The sequence below is a fragment of the Musa acuminata genome, chromosome BXJ3-5 (assembly GCF_036884655.1).
Source record: "Musa acuminata AAA Group cultivar baxijiao chromosome BXJ3-5, Cavendish_Baxijiao_AAA, whole genome shotgun sequence".
In the NCBI taxonomy this organism is placed as follows: domain Eukaryota; kingdom Viridiplantae; phylum Streptophyta; class Magnoliopsida; order Zingiberales; family Musaceae; genus Musa; species Musa acuminata.
Window position 1 is genome coordinate 211,283 of NC_088353.1, and position 15,233 is coordinate 226,515.

Below are 15,233 nucleotides of genomic sequence, written 5' to 3' on the forward strand. Positions count from 1 at the left end.
GAAAAGCTGCATCGACACAATCTTTTTCTTGTATCAACAAATGAAACAAAGCATTGTTATGTCTCATAACAGAACATCTACAAGCGCAAGTATAGCAAAGCAAGTCGCAGGCAGTCCCCCACGGCATGCTCGAGTGTATGTAGGAACGAAACAGAAAACAAAGTTCCTATGCCAAGCCAAAAGTATAAGACTCAGTAAAGCTACCAGTCTCCAAAAACTACAAGATATTGACTTGCCAATTACATCCCAGGAAATGATTTCATAGATCACGTTGGCTGATCGACTCGAGCACCACTTCCGTCATCATGCAAAGTTTCCCCCTTTTTAGTCCAAAAACAAATGGACATATATTACAGTAAAAAGAGAGACAAGAGTACAACAAGTCCACAAACCATATGCTAATATCGCTTTCCAAGAATAACGCCAATGAATATTGATACCAAGGCTACACCCAAGATGAACTTGAAGGCCATGGCTCCTGAACGCTCTGGAGCGACTTGCGCATTTGGACTAACAGTAGCAGTATTTGTATCGTGGTGGACTCTGTCACTTCTTTTCTTGCTTTTTCTCTTGGACAATGTTGATGTGTCCAGTCCAAGATCTCTTGATTTCACCTCGATCGCAGAATCCTGCATCTCCGCCCGTGAGGTCTCATTCTTAACCTGCAGAAACATTGAATGAACATTGTCAGGACAGAAGCGTTCGCAAATCCTTGCCATCAAGAGGCAGAAATTTGACTTTGGTTAAGCTGACCTCTTCGGCACTTGTGCGGGCCAAGTGCAATGTGTTTTCAAGCTCTGGTATCTTCTTTTCCATTTCAGTGGTTTGACTCTGTTTAAGTCTTAATTCATTAAGCTCCACCTCAACAAGTGCAAGCTTTGTGTTTTCTTCTATAACCTGCAAGTTCCGAACAAGTCACATACAAATTAGAAATTTGCCCTGTTTTTTGCAGATTTTGATTGATTATTGCCTCGTAAAGTTCCTAACACAATGTGGATGGCAAAAGGCTGCACCATGTGAGTCTGTGAACAGAAATCATAAGCACGTCAACCCTCCAATTTGAGTATCTATGTTCATTAATTTCCATCAAACATATTTATCTATGATTCTGCTTGTTATTTGCTTAATCTGAAGGTATATGAACCAACCTTCTCTCTGTAATGGGCTTCGGCTTCTTGTAGCTTCTGCTGAAGTCCCTCGACTTGTTTTTCTAGAAGTGTGGCGTGCTGATTCTTAGACTCCAATGCATCAAGCGACTGCTTCATGGAAGCTTGCCTTTCCAACTCCTTCACCGAGTCCAATTCTTTCTGTAAAAAGAAATCAACTAGTAAGCAGAAATCACCAAGGACCATCAAGTGGGTATATGAAATGGTGATTGATTGATCTCAAAAGAAACTCCATGACACAAAGCAAACTTACAAAGCAAATATCATGGCATCATATTGTTCCAAGTGAAGTGATACAACAAAATAGCCTTGTTTCGTTTGATGTTTGCAAGTATGAAAAAATGTTCATAAATATCCAGCAATATACATATACATGCATATCATTTGCATACGTGGCTCCAAGTGTTGCAATTTTTGCATGCATATTCTCCAGAAAGTATCAAATACATTTTTTCACGGATATCCTGTAATATACATTTGTCAAACATCATGTTTACATACATTTCCCCAAATCTTGCCTCTCCACATGCATATTCTCCAAAAGGAAATATATTTTTGCATACACTCCTTACATCTCAGGTGCACGTTATCTCAAACATACAGAAGTTTTATGCTACGATATTATATGTTTAAATTTATTCTGTTCATGAAGTAAACTACTTGCAACTCAGCATGTGTAACAGGACATTCATGACGCAGCTTCTTAGCTTCATAAAGTGACAATTAGAGTTCAGTGAAATCCACAACAATAGAATATCATATGAATTCAATTTTACTAAAAAACTAAACTTCCAGAAATCAGCAGAGTTTGCACAATCATTTACTACATTTAATGACTGCATGGGTTAATATAAAGAGCCAATGAGGCTGATGCTAAATTGCAGGTCTACCTGTTCTATAATGGTTCTTCGTGCCAAATCAAGTTCCTGCAGAACTTCCCTTAATTGCTGTTCTAAGGCATCTCTTTCTTGGAGTACGCTTGTGTGCTCTCCTAGTTTAGCTGATAGTACTGCATCTTTTTGGGCAGCAGCTGTTGCCATGCTTTCAATCTGAGAGGATTGGTAGTCATGCAAGTTTTGAGTATCGGTGATTATCATTGCAGCAAACAAGAAGTGAAGAAAGTACCTCTTGGATATATGTTTTCTCAGCTAACAACAACTTTTGTTCAAGCTCTGGAATCTGTGATTGCATAAGAGATTTCTCAGCCAACTGTGCTTTAAGATTTTCTGTGAGAGAATTAAGAGAGTCTTCCCTTGCTTTCTTTTCACTTAGTTTTTCTTCCAACTGGACTATGGTTGATTCAAGTTCTTTCGTTGCCTTATGGTACATTTTGCTGACCATGTTGTGCTCCTCCATAGCAGAGGTTATCTGCAATATTACTTGCTGTTTTAGATAACAAATCCCTTTCCAAGTTGACTTGTTGAACAAATGTGAAAAACAAGAAACGATGCTCCTAACTTGCAATTATCTGCATCATATACTCTCAAGTATCCACTTCCTGTAAGTGATAGAAATTATGTATTTACAAACCTGTGACTGGAGTTTTTCTTTATCAGAGTTATGCAGCTGCACGAGATCCATCATTTCTTTCTTGGAAGCAAGAAGTTGTACAGATATGTCTTCTTTCTCTGTAACGGCTGCATTTAATGCTACTTGTAATTCATTCATTTTAGTCTCATATGCCGCAAGCTCCTCAGAGAACCTTGCATTTTGTCTGGCTAAACCTTCGTTCTCAGTTCTGAATTGATCGGCCTTGGCTTTTAATTGCTGAACATGTCCATCCAGATCCTGTATCTTGCATAGAGCCTCTTCTAATTTGCCCTTCTGACTTGTAGCAGAAATAGCTGACAGACTGGCCTGTTCTTCATGATTTCTTAACTGAGTTTCAAGTGCAAGCAGCTTTTCATTCAGTTCTCTTGCTTGCATCTCTCTCTGCTTGTATTTCTCAATAGCTTCATGCAGCTGGGCTTCATTTTCTTTAAGACGAGATTCAGTTGCAAATTGGAGCTCCAGGCCTCTTGAATGTTCATCAGTTAATTGCATTATTGTACTTGCATGAGACGCGAGTTGCTCATCAGTAGCCTCCTTCTCGGCATGGATGGATTTCAACAACTCATTAAGCTCATTGACTTCGTGTTGCTGAGCTTCCAACTCCTCCCTGAGCTTGGAGTTTGTCAAAGCCAGCAACTCATTTTCAGAAATTGTCTGTTCACCTCTTAAATTAGCTTCTGAGACCTTTTGCTTAAGCTCCTCAACATTGTTTACAAGGGAAACCAGTTTCACTGCACCTGCCTCCAACTCTGCCTTTAGCGAGGAAACACTTTCAGTAGCTTCGATTGCCTGTTCTTTATAAAATGCCAATTGTTCCTCAAGAGATTTTAACTTACCATGCAATTCTTTAGCTTCAGACTCCCTTTCCTTGAAGCTCACTTCTACTTCCTGGAGTTTCAACTCTGAATCCTTGACTAATGATTCGTTTAGTGAATTCAATTCTATATTTCTTGAAGTAACTTCCTCTACAATCTTTACATGATGTCCTAACTGTTCTCCAGCATATCTAAGCTTCTCAAGTAGCTCTTTCTCTCGAACACTTGAATTGTCAAGGTCTTTCTGAACACCTTCCACTTTCTCTCTTAAATATTTCAACTCATTTTGCAATATCTGAATTTGATTCTCAGATTCATAAAGTTTCTCACCCTGATTAATAGACAGATCCTCAATTTTTTTTCTTTCTTCGGTAACTATATTTAGGATATCTGTCAACTCCCTCTCCTTCTCGTTTGCAGCTTGCAGCTTAGCTTCAAGACTCTGTGTTTGTGTCTGATATGCTACAAGTTCTGTAAGAAGCTCAGAGACCTTGCTGCTGTATTGCTTTGATTCGACCTCAACATCTCTATGTTTTGCCTCTGTGATGCTCAGTAGTTGCTCAAGTTCCTGCATCCGATAATTAGCAGCTTCCAACAGTAGTTCTAATTCTGCTGCTCTCTTTTCAGCATCTTCAGCCCTTGAATGAGATGACTGAACCAAGTCTTCCAGCTTGAGACTGTGGTGATGTCTTGCTGTAGCATGTTCCTCATGTTCTGCACACTCTTTCATGACATCATTAAGCTCATTTTCAAGCTCTACATTTCTCGAAAATGACTTACTCAAAGAAGATTCCAATTGGTCGACCCTGTCATCATAACCCTCAAAGCGTCGTCTTGATAGTGCATTTTCTTCATCTACTTCTTTCAATGAAGCAGTAAGCTCTGTTATTTTCTCATTTAGTTCCTTTATCTCACTCTGTGCATCAAGGTATCTTATCTCTGCAAGATTTATTTGTTGCTCAAGCTCCATAATTCTCTTCTCAGTGGATGCCAATCTCATCTCACTGTCCTTCAGTTGTGATCTAAGATCCTCTTCCGCTGCATTTGATGCATGGACCAGATCTTCTAGCGCAATGTTTCTTTTAGTAGCAGCCTCAGTAACTGTTCTGGATTCATGATGGAGCTGTTCAACCAATTCCAGCTTTTTCTCAAGGTCATCTTTATATGATAATGCTTGTGATAGAAGTGAGTCCGTTTTCTTAAAATCCTGATCAGCCACATTAAGTTTGGCCTCAAATTTCGTATGCAGTTCCTCCTTCTCTAACAATTTAGTATTAAGTTCAGTCACAATGCTATCTAGAGTTGCCTTTTCTACTGCCAAGTTAGACAAATCATTTCTTAAGCTTGATACCTGCACTTCTTGGTCCTTGAAGCAAGCTTCAAACATTTCCCTTTCCTTTACCTTCTCCTGAAGCCTCAGTTCCAATTCCTCAAAATTCACAAGCTTCGTTTGGAGATCTTCTTTTGAAGCAGAAAGCATATTTTCCAGCACAGTGACATTTGTTCTCAACTGCTCATCAGAAACCTTATGCAGATTTAGTTCTTCAATAAGTTTATGCATTGCAGCATCTTTAGAAACAAGGTTCTGTTCCAGTTGATCTGCTTCTGATTTTGAGATTTCCAACTTCTCCTGAAATTTTGAAAGCTCTAATGAAGTACTTTGAAGTTCCTGTTCAACCTGCTTTTTTTCTGCAATCTTCTCATAGAGTTCCTTCAACTCCTCTTGTAAATTACTTATTTGAGCTTCCGTCTCCTTTGCAGTCACATGTGCCACTTCCAGCATCTTCTCTAACTCCAGAACTTTCCTTGATTCTAACTCTGCTTGCAAACTACTGCTTTTACTTATTTCTTCGGCTTTATGCAGCTCACTAACTGAGGATAGTAACTCTTCTTCAAGTGTGTTTATCCTTCTTCTTGAGCTCTCCAGCTCGGCAGACAACCCAGTGAAAGATTCCCTTATATCAACAAGCTCCTTATGCTTCATCTCTGTAGCTTTTAGTGCTTCCTGATGGGATTCAAGCTGCAAAGTGTGCTTCCGTTCAGCCTCTGAAATCTGATTTTTCATCAACTTCTGGCCAAGTTCAAGCTCTTCGCGATGCTTGTTCATTTTGTCTAACTTGTCATTTGTTAGTTCAAACTTGGATTTTAGCAAAGCTTTTTCAGCTTCTGAACTGCTAAATTTTGCAAGGATGGTTTCAAATTGAACCTTGAGCTCCTTGATCTTCTCTCTTGTTTCCATAAAATTGACATTTGCTTCCGAATTGCCTGATTGATGGTTGACAGCGATTAAGTTTTCTTCCACTTCCATTATCAGGTTGAGCAGGTGAGAACTTTGTTTTGCATCTACCAATATTTCCTTCTCTACCTTTATGTATTCTCCATCTGATGGAGATTCCTCCTCTTCTTTATTTCCTTCTTTACTCGGTAAGTCTGTATCACCATTTGTTAAACTTTCTTTTTCATTCTCACCTACCTGCATTTAAAATATTCTCAGAAAAAAATAAGTAGGTTTTCTTTGAGCAAAACAGTGGCTGAGTTCAGTGGGAGTGAAGTTCAGAATTGCCAGTCCGTTGTGTGGATATGATATTTCTTAACAAGTAGATGTGTAATTTGGATCATTGAGGATGTGTACACAATGTAAATTATATCTATGCATGGCATGTCCAAAAGCATGGAAATGACTACCTATATTCATTTAAAAGTTAAAATGTTTATTTTTGCTCAGGGTTGAAATCACTGAGACATTTTGACCAAAGGATTCTTGAAGTGCTCTAAATTTTTTTTCCTGAAAAGAGAAATAAGAAAAAGAATCACATGTATCTTGCACTAGGTTCTTGTTATCTTCAACACAATTCTTGAAAGAACAAGGCTTATAAGCTAGTGTTTAATTTATATTTAAGTTTTATGGTGTTTCCTGTTTATTTCATCAAGGCCAATACTATGTAACGGTAAATCTGTGCAGCCTCCTCGTTCACCTAGACATATAGCATAACATGTACATATATATACACATAGCATTATTAATATAGGATCTAGAGTGACCTGAAATTTCATCTGTAAATTTTCCTTCAACAAGTCAGATAGAACTTATTAATCATCATTTTGTGGCAAAATCCTACTGTTATTGAGACATGGCATATACAGGTAATGTGATCAATCCAAAACATGTTAAAAAAATTTCCAGCAAACTGAAAGGAAGCAGAGTTCCTCCTTTTCAAGGAAGGAATTATTCAGACATGCAATCGGCCATTTTGAAATTGTTTAAAAACAAAAAGTTCCCTGAGAAAACAGTTTCAGAACTGTAAAATCATACATTATTGAAGTATTCAGTTACACAAACAAAAATATTTTCGAGAAAGAAGGATAAGATTACTGCCGCACTGACCTCTCTGGATAGCTTCACTTCAATCTCGTTCGGATGCAAGTCTTCAGCCATCTATTGTGCTAGCCACAGTAATGGTACGTACGTATCCTTTGCACCTGTTACACAATTAAACAGTTACTTCTCATCAATCATAAACCAAATGCTTAAGCATGCATAAACCAATAGAAAATAATTCGTACTACATTAAATTAGTACTGCTAATTGAAACTGAATTGTCAAACTATCGACGACTGAAATTGGAAAGAATAGTATTGTGCAATTTTTTTTTGTCTTAGAGCCATGCAAAAAGAAAAATAATGTCTTGAATTACCCAGTATCAACAACCAATTTCATCTTTAGACCAATTTTAATCCGTTATGAGATCGATAAGAATCATCGGCTTTGGCCAATCATATTCTAGAACCAGCTAAAAATGGAATCCCAATGTGCTGGCAGCATGCCTCGACCAAGTTAGGCTCCTGGAATTATATATATCAAGCTGCACATATGCAAAGATCATCTGAGAGTATCTCTACCTCAAGTGATTAGACAACTATCCAAATATTTCTGGTGCCTTAATTGACTGTATGCTTCCCTTGGAAAAGGGTTGTTTATAATGTGATCGTTTGATACATGTGAGCTAAAAGGAAGGGTATAATGATGTACGGATATGAGCACGCAGGAAGATTTCAGGAATAAAAACGAAATTTTTCTTCAGGAAAGATGAAATAAGTTTACAAAAGTTGCTGAACTGTCTCTAAAGCGCAGAAAGATCGATGAGGAATTGGAACAACAACCAAAAAAGATAACACTTTGATCAAAGATCGGAAGAAGAGACTTGTAAGAAAAAGCAGAAAACCAAAATGAAAAGATATGATCTTTACTACGATCCATCAAACAAAACCGGAACTTTCCACATAAAACCATCGATTTGGTTGTTGATCTTAGGTTCCCAAAGAGCTCAACCATCGACCAAAACAAGGTATCACGTCTAGCAATCACGATCCCAAAGAGCTCAACCATCGACCAAAACAAGGTATCACGTCTAGCAATCACGATCAGAGAGTTGGAAGACCGAGGAAGTAGAAGATGAACCCGAACAGAAAGAGAACTCGAACCGAATCTAAGAATCAAAAACTAGATTTGGAGAGTTGCCTCGGAGCGATCCGATGACCAAGAGAGTGGCTTCCGCTTCGTTCGCGTCGATTGCTCTGGCGATTTCTTTTGGTCGAGAGAAGACGAGAGAGGGAGAGAGAGGGACAGAGACAGATGGTAGAAGACGGGAGGAATGAATCCTTTTGAAAGCATGACAGGAGGCGAAGAAAGAGCTCACTGGGCCCCGCATGGGTCCGATCACCAGTCCGCTCAACCAGGTGTGGTTACCACCGGGATCACTATGGAGGCTTCTCGGATTCCTCCTTGCAAGTGTTTATTGTGTGCGAAAAAGAATATTTGGGTAAATGTTGTATAAATTTTCAATTAAATATTTTATATACAAAATAATTATATGTAATTAAATTAGAGTAGAATGATAGGAACTAAAACTAATAAAAAATATATTACGTATTTTAGTTTATTCCTCTTAATTCTTTTGTCATCTTGTTTTATAGGAAAAGAAGAGGAGAAAGAATTCTTCTGTATAAAGGCATAGGATCCTCTTTCGCTTCTCTCCTCTATACCTTTTATTTGTATACCCAACTTGAATGAATATATATATATATATATATATATATATATATATATATATATATATATATATATATATATATCCAGCAAACTTGTCCAATCAATAGGTCAAGCCCCATCTATCGGTTGGCTAAGCTTGATATGGTGTATGTATAGTCATGTGCATTGCACATGACCATGACTTGGATGATGTAATCTCGTTCAGTGTCTTTATTTTATTTAGTTTGAATATAAATATTAATTGAATCAAATCATATTTAATTAATTTAGATCGATTTAGGATAATGTTAAACTAATTTAGTTTATTTAAGTATATTTAACCTAAATTGAACCCAACGTAGTTTAAATTATTCTAGTGTAAGGTCGATTTAGATAGGTTAAATGAGAATTAAAGACTGTTTCAGTTAAATTATAGTTAAATCGAGTTTAATTGAATCGATTGAACTATAATTTAAGTTAATTAAATATAATTAATATTATTTATTTATTAATAATATTTAAAAGATAAATTTCGATGTTTTAATGTATTATTTCATCTTGATATGAACATAACTAATATAAGATAGATTTTATTTTTCTATTGAAGGTAAAGAGGATGATTCATCCCATTTGCTCCAACTTTGGTGAGTAAAAGACACCACTCCGTATATTTATTATGAATGCAATGTGGGTTTATCTTCATTTGTTGTTGAAAAAATATAAATTCATCCTATAGAATAAAATCTCTTCATTTATTGTTGGGCGAGTGCTCATTTAGACATTTGATATATGTCGATGAGATGATTGACTTTGGATATATATTTATTTTATGATTAACTTATAGGAGTTCATCCTCGACGATATAATATTTTTTTAATTTTCAAAGCAACGTCCTAGTAACACTGATCGGATTCTAATGAAAAGTAGACATTCTTCTATCATCCGGTAAAGTTAGTTGGATTTTATTTTTGAATTAATATCACTATATTTCTTAATAAAATCTATGATTATTTTGTTATTTTTATTCTGATGAATAAAAAAAATATAATAAATATTTATAATATATATATTAGTAAAAAATATTTATTTATTTATTTTTACTTTTAATGTATTAATAAAAAGATATTATGATCGTGTGAAAAAAAAAATGTAGGATGTGAAAATAGGACTATCCCCAGTTTATTATTATTTTTCTCGTACACAAATATTTTCGATAGATAAAACTATTGAATTAGTGAATAAATTATGGGGAGATAAAATAATGTGAGACCCAACACTTGACTGAAATCCCGATATTAAAATAAAAATCACAAGATCAACCTGGAATATGGTGAGCTCTGCTGGGCAATGACGAATCCCACAAGCTTAAGTACAGAATTCAACACTTCCTTGGACCTTTCATCGCAGGCAGTTCAGTAGGCAGACAAGCCATGGACCGACCACAAGGGGATTGCTTTTTCTTGGCCCTGTGTGTGTGTGAGAGAGAGAGAGAGAGAGAGAGAGGATCATTCTTGTTTTCTTGTTTAGAGAAAAAACATGGCTTGAGAGAGAAAGAGAGAAAGTTGTTGTCTTCTTGTGCACCGAAAAAAGCATGGGCTTTCTTCCCCTGCTTCTTTACTCACTCTCTCTCTGCAGTCCAGTAGCAGCAACCTGGTGACAGATCAAATGCCTTCATTCACTCTTGTTAATCAGTAGCTGCAAACAGATCATGCCATCGATGCTGAGTAAACCACCGCTTCCATCCCCATCACTGACCCAAACACTCCCCCGCACGAACACAACTACAAACAGCTGCTGCACCAAAGTTCAATTTTGGAGGGTTCTGTATGATCCAAAGCTCATATTGCAGTCCTTCAGTGTTTCTTTTTATCTCACTCGTATGATCAGACCAAAATTAAAGAGAGAGAGAGAGAGAGAGAGAGAGAGATGGCAAGTTGCAGCTTTCCTAATGGTTTTATCAAGAACGGCCTTATTTATTTATCTTCCTCTATGTTCAGTGTAAATATACTTTTTTTGAGTGTCGAATGTTTTCTAAGATCAGTATGCTCATCATCTGACTCGATAAGTTTGAGTTTGGAAGGAATCTATTTTATTATTTTTAATCTTTTGGGTTTGATATATTCCTCACAATAATAGTAGATAGATCAGGTGGAATCTGTGCTTCGTCAAATTGTCCTTATGAAATAAATAATGTGGAGGTGAAAAAGAAAAATAATAATAATAATAATAATAATAATAATATACATTTATTATTCTGTCATGCTGACAAATACAGCAATCCCCAATTGGACTAAAACATCTCTCGACAACAATGCAATTTGAGTTGTGTCACAGAGAATAGAGGATGAATATATTAATTGAGTCTGGTCAATTCTTTATTTATTTTTCATGACATCACCACTTAGTTTATGGATCAGCATTTGACTTGTTTTATTTTTTCTAAATTTATCAGCATGCCTAAGTATCGAATCTTTGAGATGGTACCATTGTTTCTAATTTTCTCCCTCTCACAAAAAAATAAAAATAAAAATAAAAATTAATGCTTTGAAAATAAAATTTCTTAGAATATTTCATATTTGAATTGAGATTATTCTGCTATGCTTCTTTGACAAATTCGTTTTGGATTATTCTTTTATTAATTTGAGTTTCGATTGATTGTGTTAATGATTAGATCGTATCTAATAATAATAATATAATAGGGTTTTATATATGTTTCTTAGTCTGATCAAATGTGATGATAAGATGCTTAGTGTTGGATTCCTTCTGATATAATAAAATAAATAAATTATAATTACGGACGGACGGACGAGATTAAATGATGGACACATTTTATCGATCGAATCCAAGCCGTCCATTTCTCGGCCCACCGTAAGAAAGCCCAATCCCAGCGCAGCTTCGCGTTGATCGCATCAACCTCCGTCCCATTCTCACCTATATAAACGATGCCCCCGCTTCCTCTCGTCTCTCAACCTCTCCCGCTCCTCATCCCTCGTTTCCGTCGAAACCTCCCGTTTCCAGATCTAGAATGGCGACGAAGAAGAGTGTTGGCGCGCTGACGGAAGCCGATCTTAAGGGGAAGAAGGTGTTCGTGAGGGTGGATCTGAACGTTCCCTTGGACGAGAACCTGAAGGTCACCGATGACACCCGGATCCGCGCCTCCGTCCCGACGATCAAGTACTTGATGGAACGCGGCGCCAGGATCATCCTTGCTAGTCATTTGGTGATCCCCTGTCACTTGGATCCATCTGTTTCTGTGGTCTTCGGTCTATTGATTTCATCCATTTCGGCGCCAGGATCTATTGCCTTTCAGTTCTGTTGATTGATCTCTTTGTTTCTGATGCCTCCATGATTCTTCAAACTTGATCTCCCTTATCTTAATGTTTTCGCTGTTTTCTTTCTTCTTTTACGGAGTTCATGTCTGATTATTGCTGTTTTTGGTTTATGTGACCTTTGTAACTGTTAGATCGTAATCTGCGTTTAATATGTTAAAGTTTGGAATTTTCTTGTCGAATAAGGCAAAATAGCAAAAGGAAAAAAAGGATAAAGCATGGTAAAATTTTCAGTCATATGTGAGAAGCCAAGGATCTGCAATATAGAACCTAAAATTAGAATGAGTTGGCATGAGTCAGTAGTTACAGTTCAAGTCTTTTAAATTCCTAAGTAGCTACGGATATAAAGGTTTCCTGTTTGGTTTGTGAGTACTCGGTACATCCAATTCCAATTTTGGTTAGTTTATTGTCAGATATAAGAAGTGCCTATCCATCAGGAAGATATATGTTATGTGCGCAAGGAGTGCAGAGTGCAGGGGTTATTAACGAGGCATCAAATTGCACATTGGTATACAAGGAACATAGGAAAGGTGAGGGTAGGAAGAACGGGAGAGGCCAGTAGTCAAACTTTGATGCCCTTTGGGTTAACAACTGTTCAAAACCTTTTGTTCCCTTTTTTCTCTATGCCAAGTGCCTTTATTATTACAAAGAGAAGGCCTATTAGATACTCTCTATTGGATAATTTCTGTTTGTTTTGCCTAATGTAGCGGTATCAAGATCTGCAGTGATATTCTCAATTAACTTCGTTGTTGAACACCATCAATTGGCTATCATGTGCCAAACCTATTTGTGTGTATATAGTGACAGTCTTAATGAGTGTTAGTTTATCTTGTTGACTTTTGGCTGTAGATCATGAATAATTCACAGATAGCATTACTTTGGTGCTGCAAGAATCATATGTGCATGATGTTTCTCTTTCGAACTTCTATCGTGTATTAGGCATTGTCTTTTTGTGACATCGGAAGTAATAATAAGCATTTCTTAATTGTTGTTGATAAGAAACCGTGGTTTTACAGTCCTCATTACATTGCTTTTAGGCTTCTCGACAGCATGCAGTATTCTCTAGAATGTCATGCTTCAAAGCTTCTCAAATTCATGTATGCATCCAGCGAGGAAATCACAGCTGATGCGATTTTTCTGTCATAGGTTTTATGATGCTTAACCCACTTATATAAGCAAATAGACTAACTTCTTATCCAGTTGTTTTTGCTCATTCATACATTCAGGCTATCAACGCAGAACTGATTGTATGGTCTAAATTTGCAGGGTCGCCCCAAAGGTGTCACTCCAAAGTACAGCTTGAAGCCAGTTGTCCCTAGGCTATCTGAGCTTCTTGGTGTTAATGTATATACTATTGTTTCCATGATACCACAGTGCTTCTTAGATTTTTTGGTCTTTCTCTTCAGATCTAATTCCTAGGTTTGTTTAAATAGGTTGCGATGGCCAACGACTGTATTGGAGTGGAAGTTGAGAAATTGATTTCTGCATTACCAGATGGAGGTGTTCTGCTTCTTGAGAATGTAAGATTCTACAAGGAGGAAGAGAAGAATGATCCAGAGTTTGCAAAGAAGTTAGCATCATTGGCTGATCTCTATGTCAATGATGCCTTTGGCACTGCCCATAGAGCTCATGCTTCGACAGAGGGAGTCACCAAATATTTAAAGCCATCTGTTGCCGGCTTTCTTATGCAGAAGGTATTCATATGATCCCATCCTTGCAATGAAACATAAATCCAATATTTTTATTTGGAACAAGTTAGATGCAATTTTTTTTTCTTTTCCACAAATGGTCTTGGGATTTATTTGTTTTAAACTCATTCTACGTTCAACTTGTTTTGCAATTGTTGTAACCAAGGTTCATCGTACAGTGGCGTACCGTCCGATACGGGTGTCATGTACTCGTCCGACAGGGGACCGGTACGGGCATTTCATACTGGTTTGTTGGTGTGCCCTATTGTATCATATGTTAGTATGTCGGTACGGTTCGGTATGCATTACATATTGATGGCTAGTCGGTACGTTAGTACAGACCGTTAAGACGAACCATGGTTGTAACTACTGAATATTTACAAAACTTTTCTTTGAGAATTATACTTTCTATTTGCTATCAGGATATAATTATTATTTTGTTCTGTGTCAAATGTTCATTGATGCTAAGATTTTATTTTGTTTTGTTTCAGGAACTTGATTATCTTGTTGGTGCTGTAGCAAATCCCAAAAAACCTTTTGCTGCGATTGTTGGTGGCTCTAAGGTTTCAACCAAGATTGGGGTGATGGAGTCATTGTTGGAGAAGGTAGATATTCTCATCCTTGGTGGGGGAATGATATTCACATTCTACAAGGCACAAGGGTATTCTGTTGGTTCATCCCTAGTCGAGGAAGACAAGCTTAATCTTGCTACATCACTTCTCGAGAAAGCCAAGTCTAAAGGGGTGTCTCTCTTGTTGCCTACTGATGTGGTTGTAGCTGACAAGTTTGCTGCAGATGCAGAGAGCAAGGTTTGTCCATCTAACTTGTCAAATTGTATAAATATAATATAGAGCTACTGCTGCTGTTTTTGTTGTTTCGGCAATTGCTGAAGCATAACCATAGATATAAAGACAAGCGAACATATTAGTGTGAACGGCGCGCATGCCAACATATAATGATATATATTTTTGTGGTACAAGCAATTTGATTTGTTCTTTTTGCAGATTGTACCAGCGTCTGGAATTCCTGATGGCTGGATGGGTTTAGACATCGGTCCTGATTCCATCAAGTCATTCAGTGGAACTTTAGAGAGCACCAAGACCATCATTTGGAATGGACCCATGGGTGTGTTCGAGTATGAAAAATTCGCAGTGGGGACTGAGGTAATTGATTGCAGACAAATGTGTATGCAGATGTATAAACTTCAAGTTTATTTGTACATGGAGTACATAATTTGGTCTATATCGAACAGGCGATCGCAAAGAAGTTGGCTGATCTGAGTGGATCAGGGGTCACAACCATCATCGGAGGTGGTGACTCGGTGGCCGCTGTTGAGAAGGTCGGACTTGCTGCTAAGATGAGCCACATTTCAACCGGAGGAGGTGCTAGTTTGGAGCTGTTGGAAGGCAAGACTCTTCCAGGTGTTCTTGCTCTTGATGATGCCTAAACCGAAATGGCAGTTCCTCCTCATCCTTGACTTTTTAAAAGTAGTTAATAGTTGCACGTTTCTCCATGTCCGTCGAGATCGTTTTCTCGAAGTTTTGCTAACGTGATCGAATAAGTTTTCCCTTGTGAAGTGAATTCACTGTCTGTTGCCGAAACAAACCTTCAAGTATTCCATGAGTTCCTTATGCGATACTGGTTAGGATTTGTGT

General features: G+C 37.4%; 2 protein-coding genes across 3 annotated transcripts; one reads left to right on the forward strand and one right to left on the reverse strand.

Annotated features, from left to right (window-relative positions):
• Positions 1 to 41: 41 nt before the first annotated feature.
• Positions 42 to 8,172, reverse strand: LOC135585110 (sporulation-specific protein 15-like). 2 transcript variants are annotated; one of them, XM_065152496.1, is made up of 8 exons: positions 8,052 to 8,172; positions 6,918 to 7,012; positions 2,697 to 6,005; positions 2,292 to 2,534; positions 2,057 to 2,215; positions 1,149 to 1,307; positions 754 to 897; positions 42 to 662 (listed from the first exon to the last, which is right to left on the reverse strand). In XM_065152496.1, exons 2-8 carry the CDS (start codon positions 6,966 to 6,968, stop codon positions 399 to 401), a joined length of 4,329 nt encoding a protein of 1,442 aa, XP_065008568.1. In that variant the 5' UTR covers positions 6,969 to 7,012; positions 8,052 to 8,172; the 3' UTR covers positions 42 to 398. The 2 variants fall into 2 exon arrangements, with proteins under 2 accessions (XP_065008568.1, XP_065008569.1); XM_065152497.1 differs by lacking the exon at positions 8,052 to 8,172 and adding an exon at positions 8,015 to 8,035.
• Positions 8,173 to 11,517: 3,345 nt separating this feature from the next.
• LOC135638755 (phosphoglycerate kinase, cytosolic-like) lies at positions 11,518 to 15,193 on the forward strand. The gene is made up of 6 exons (XM_065152091.1): positions 11,518 to 11,781; positions 13,157 to 13,234; positions 13,324 to 13,584; positions 14,070 to 14,387; positions 14,583 to 14,741; positions 14,831 to 15,193. Exons 1-6 carry the CDS (start codon positions 11,587 to 11,589, stop codon positions 15,023 to 15,025), a joined length of 1,206 nt encoding a protein of 401 aa, XP_065008163.1. The 5' UTR covers positions 11,518 to 11,586; the 3' UTR covers positions 15,026 to 15,193.
• The last annotated feature ends 40 nt before the right edge of the window (positions 15,194 to 15,233 follow it).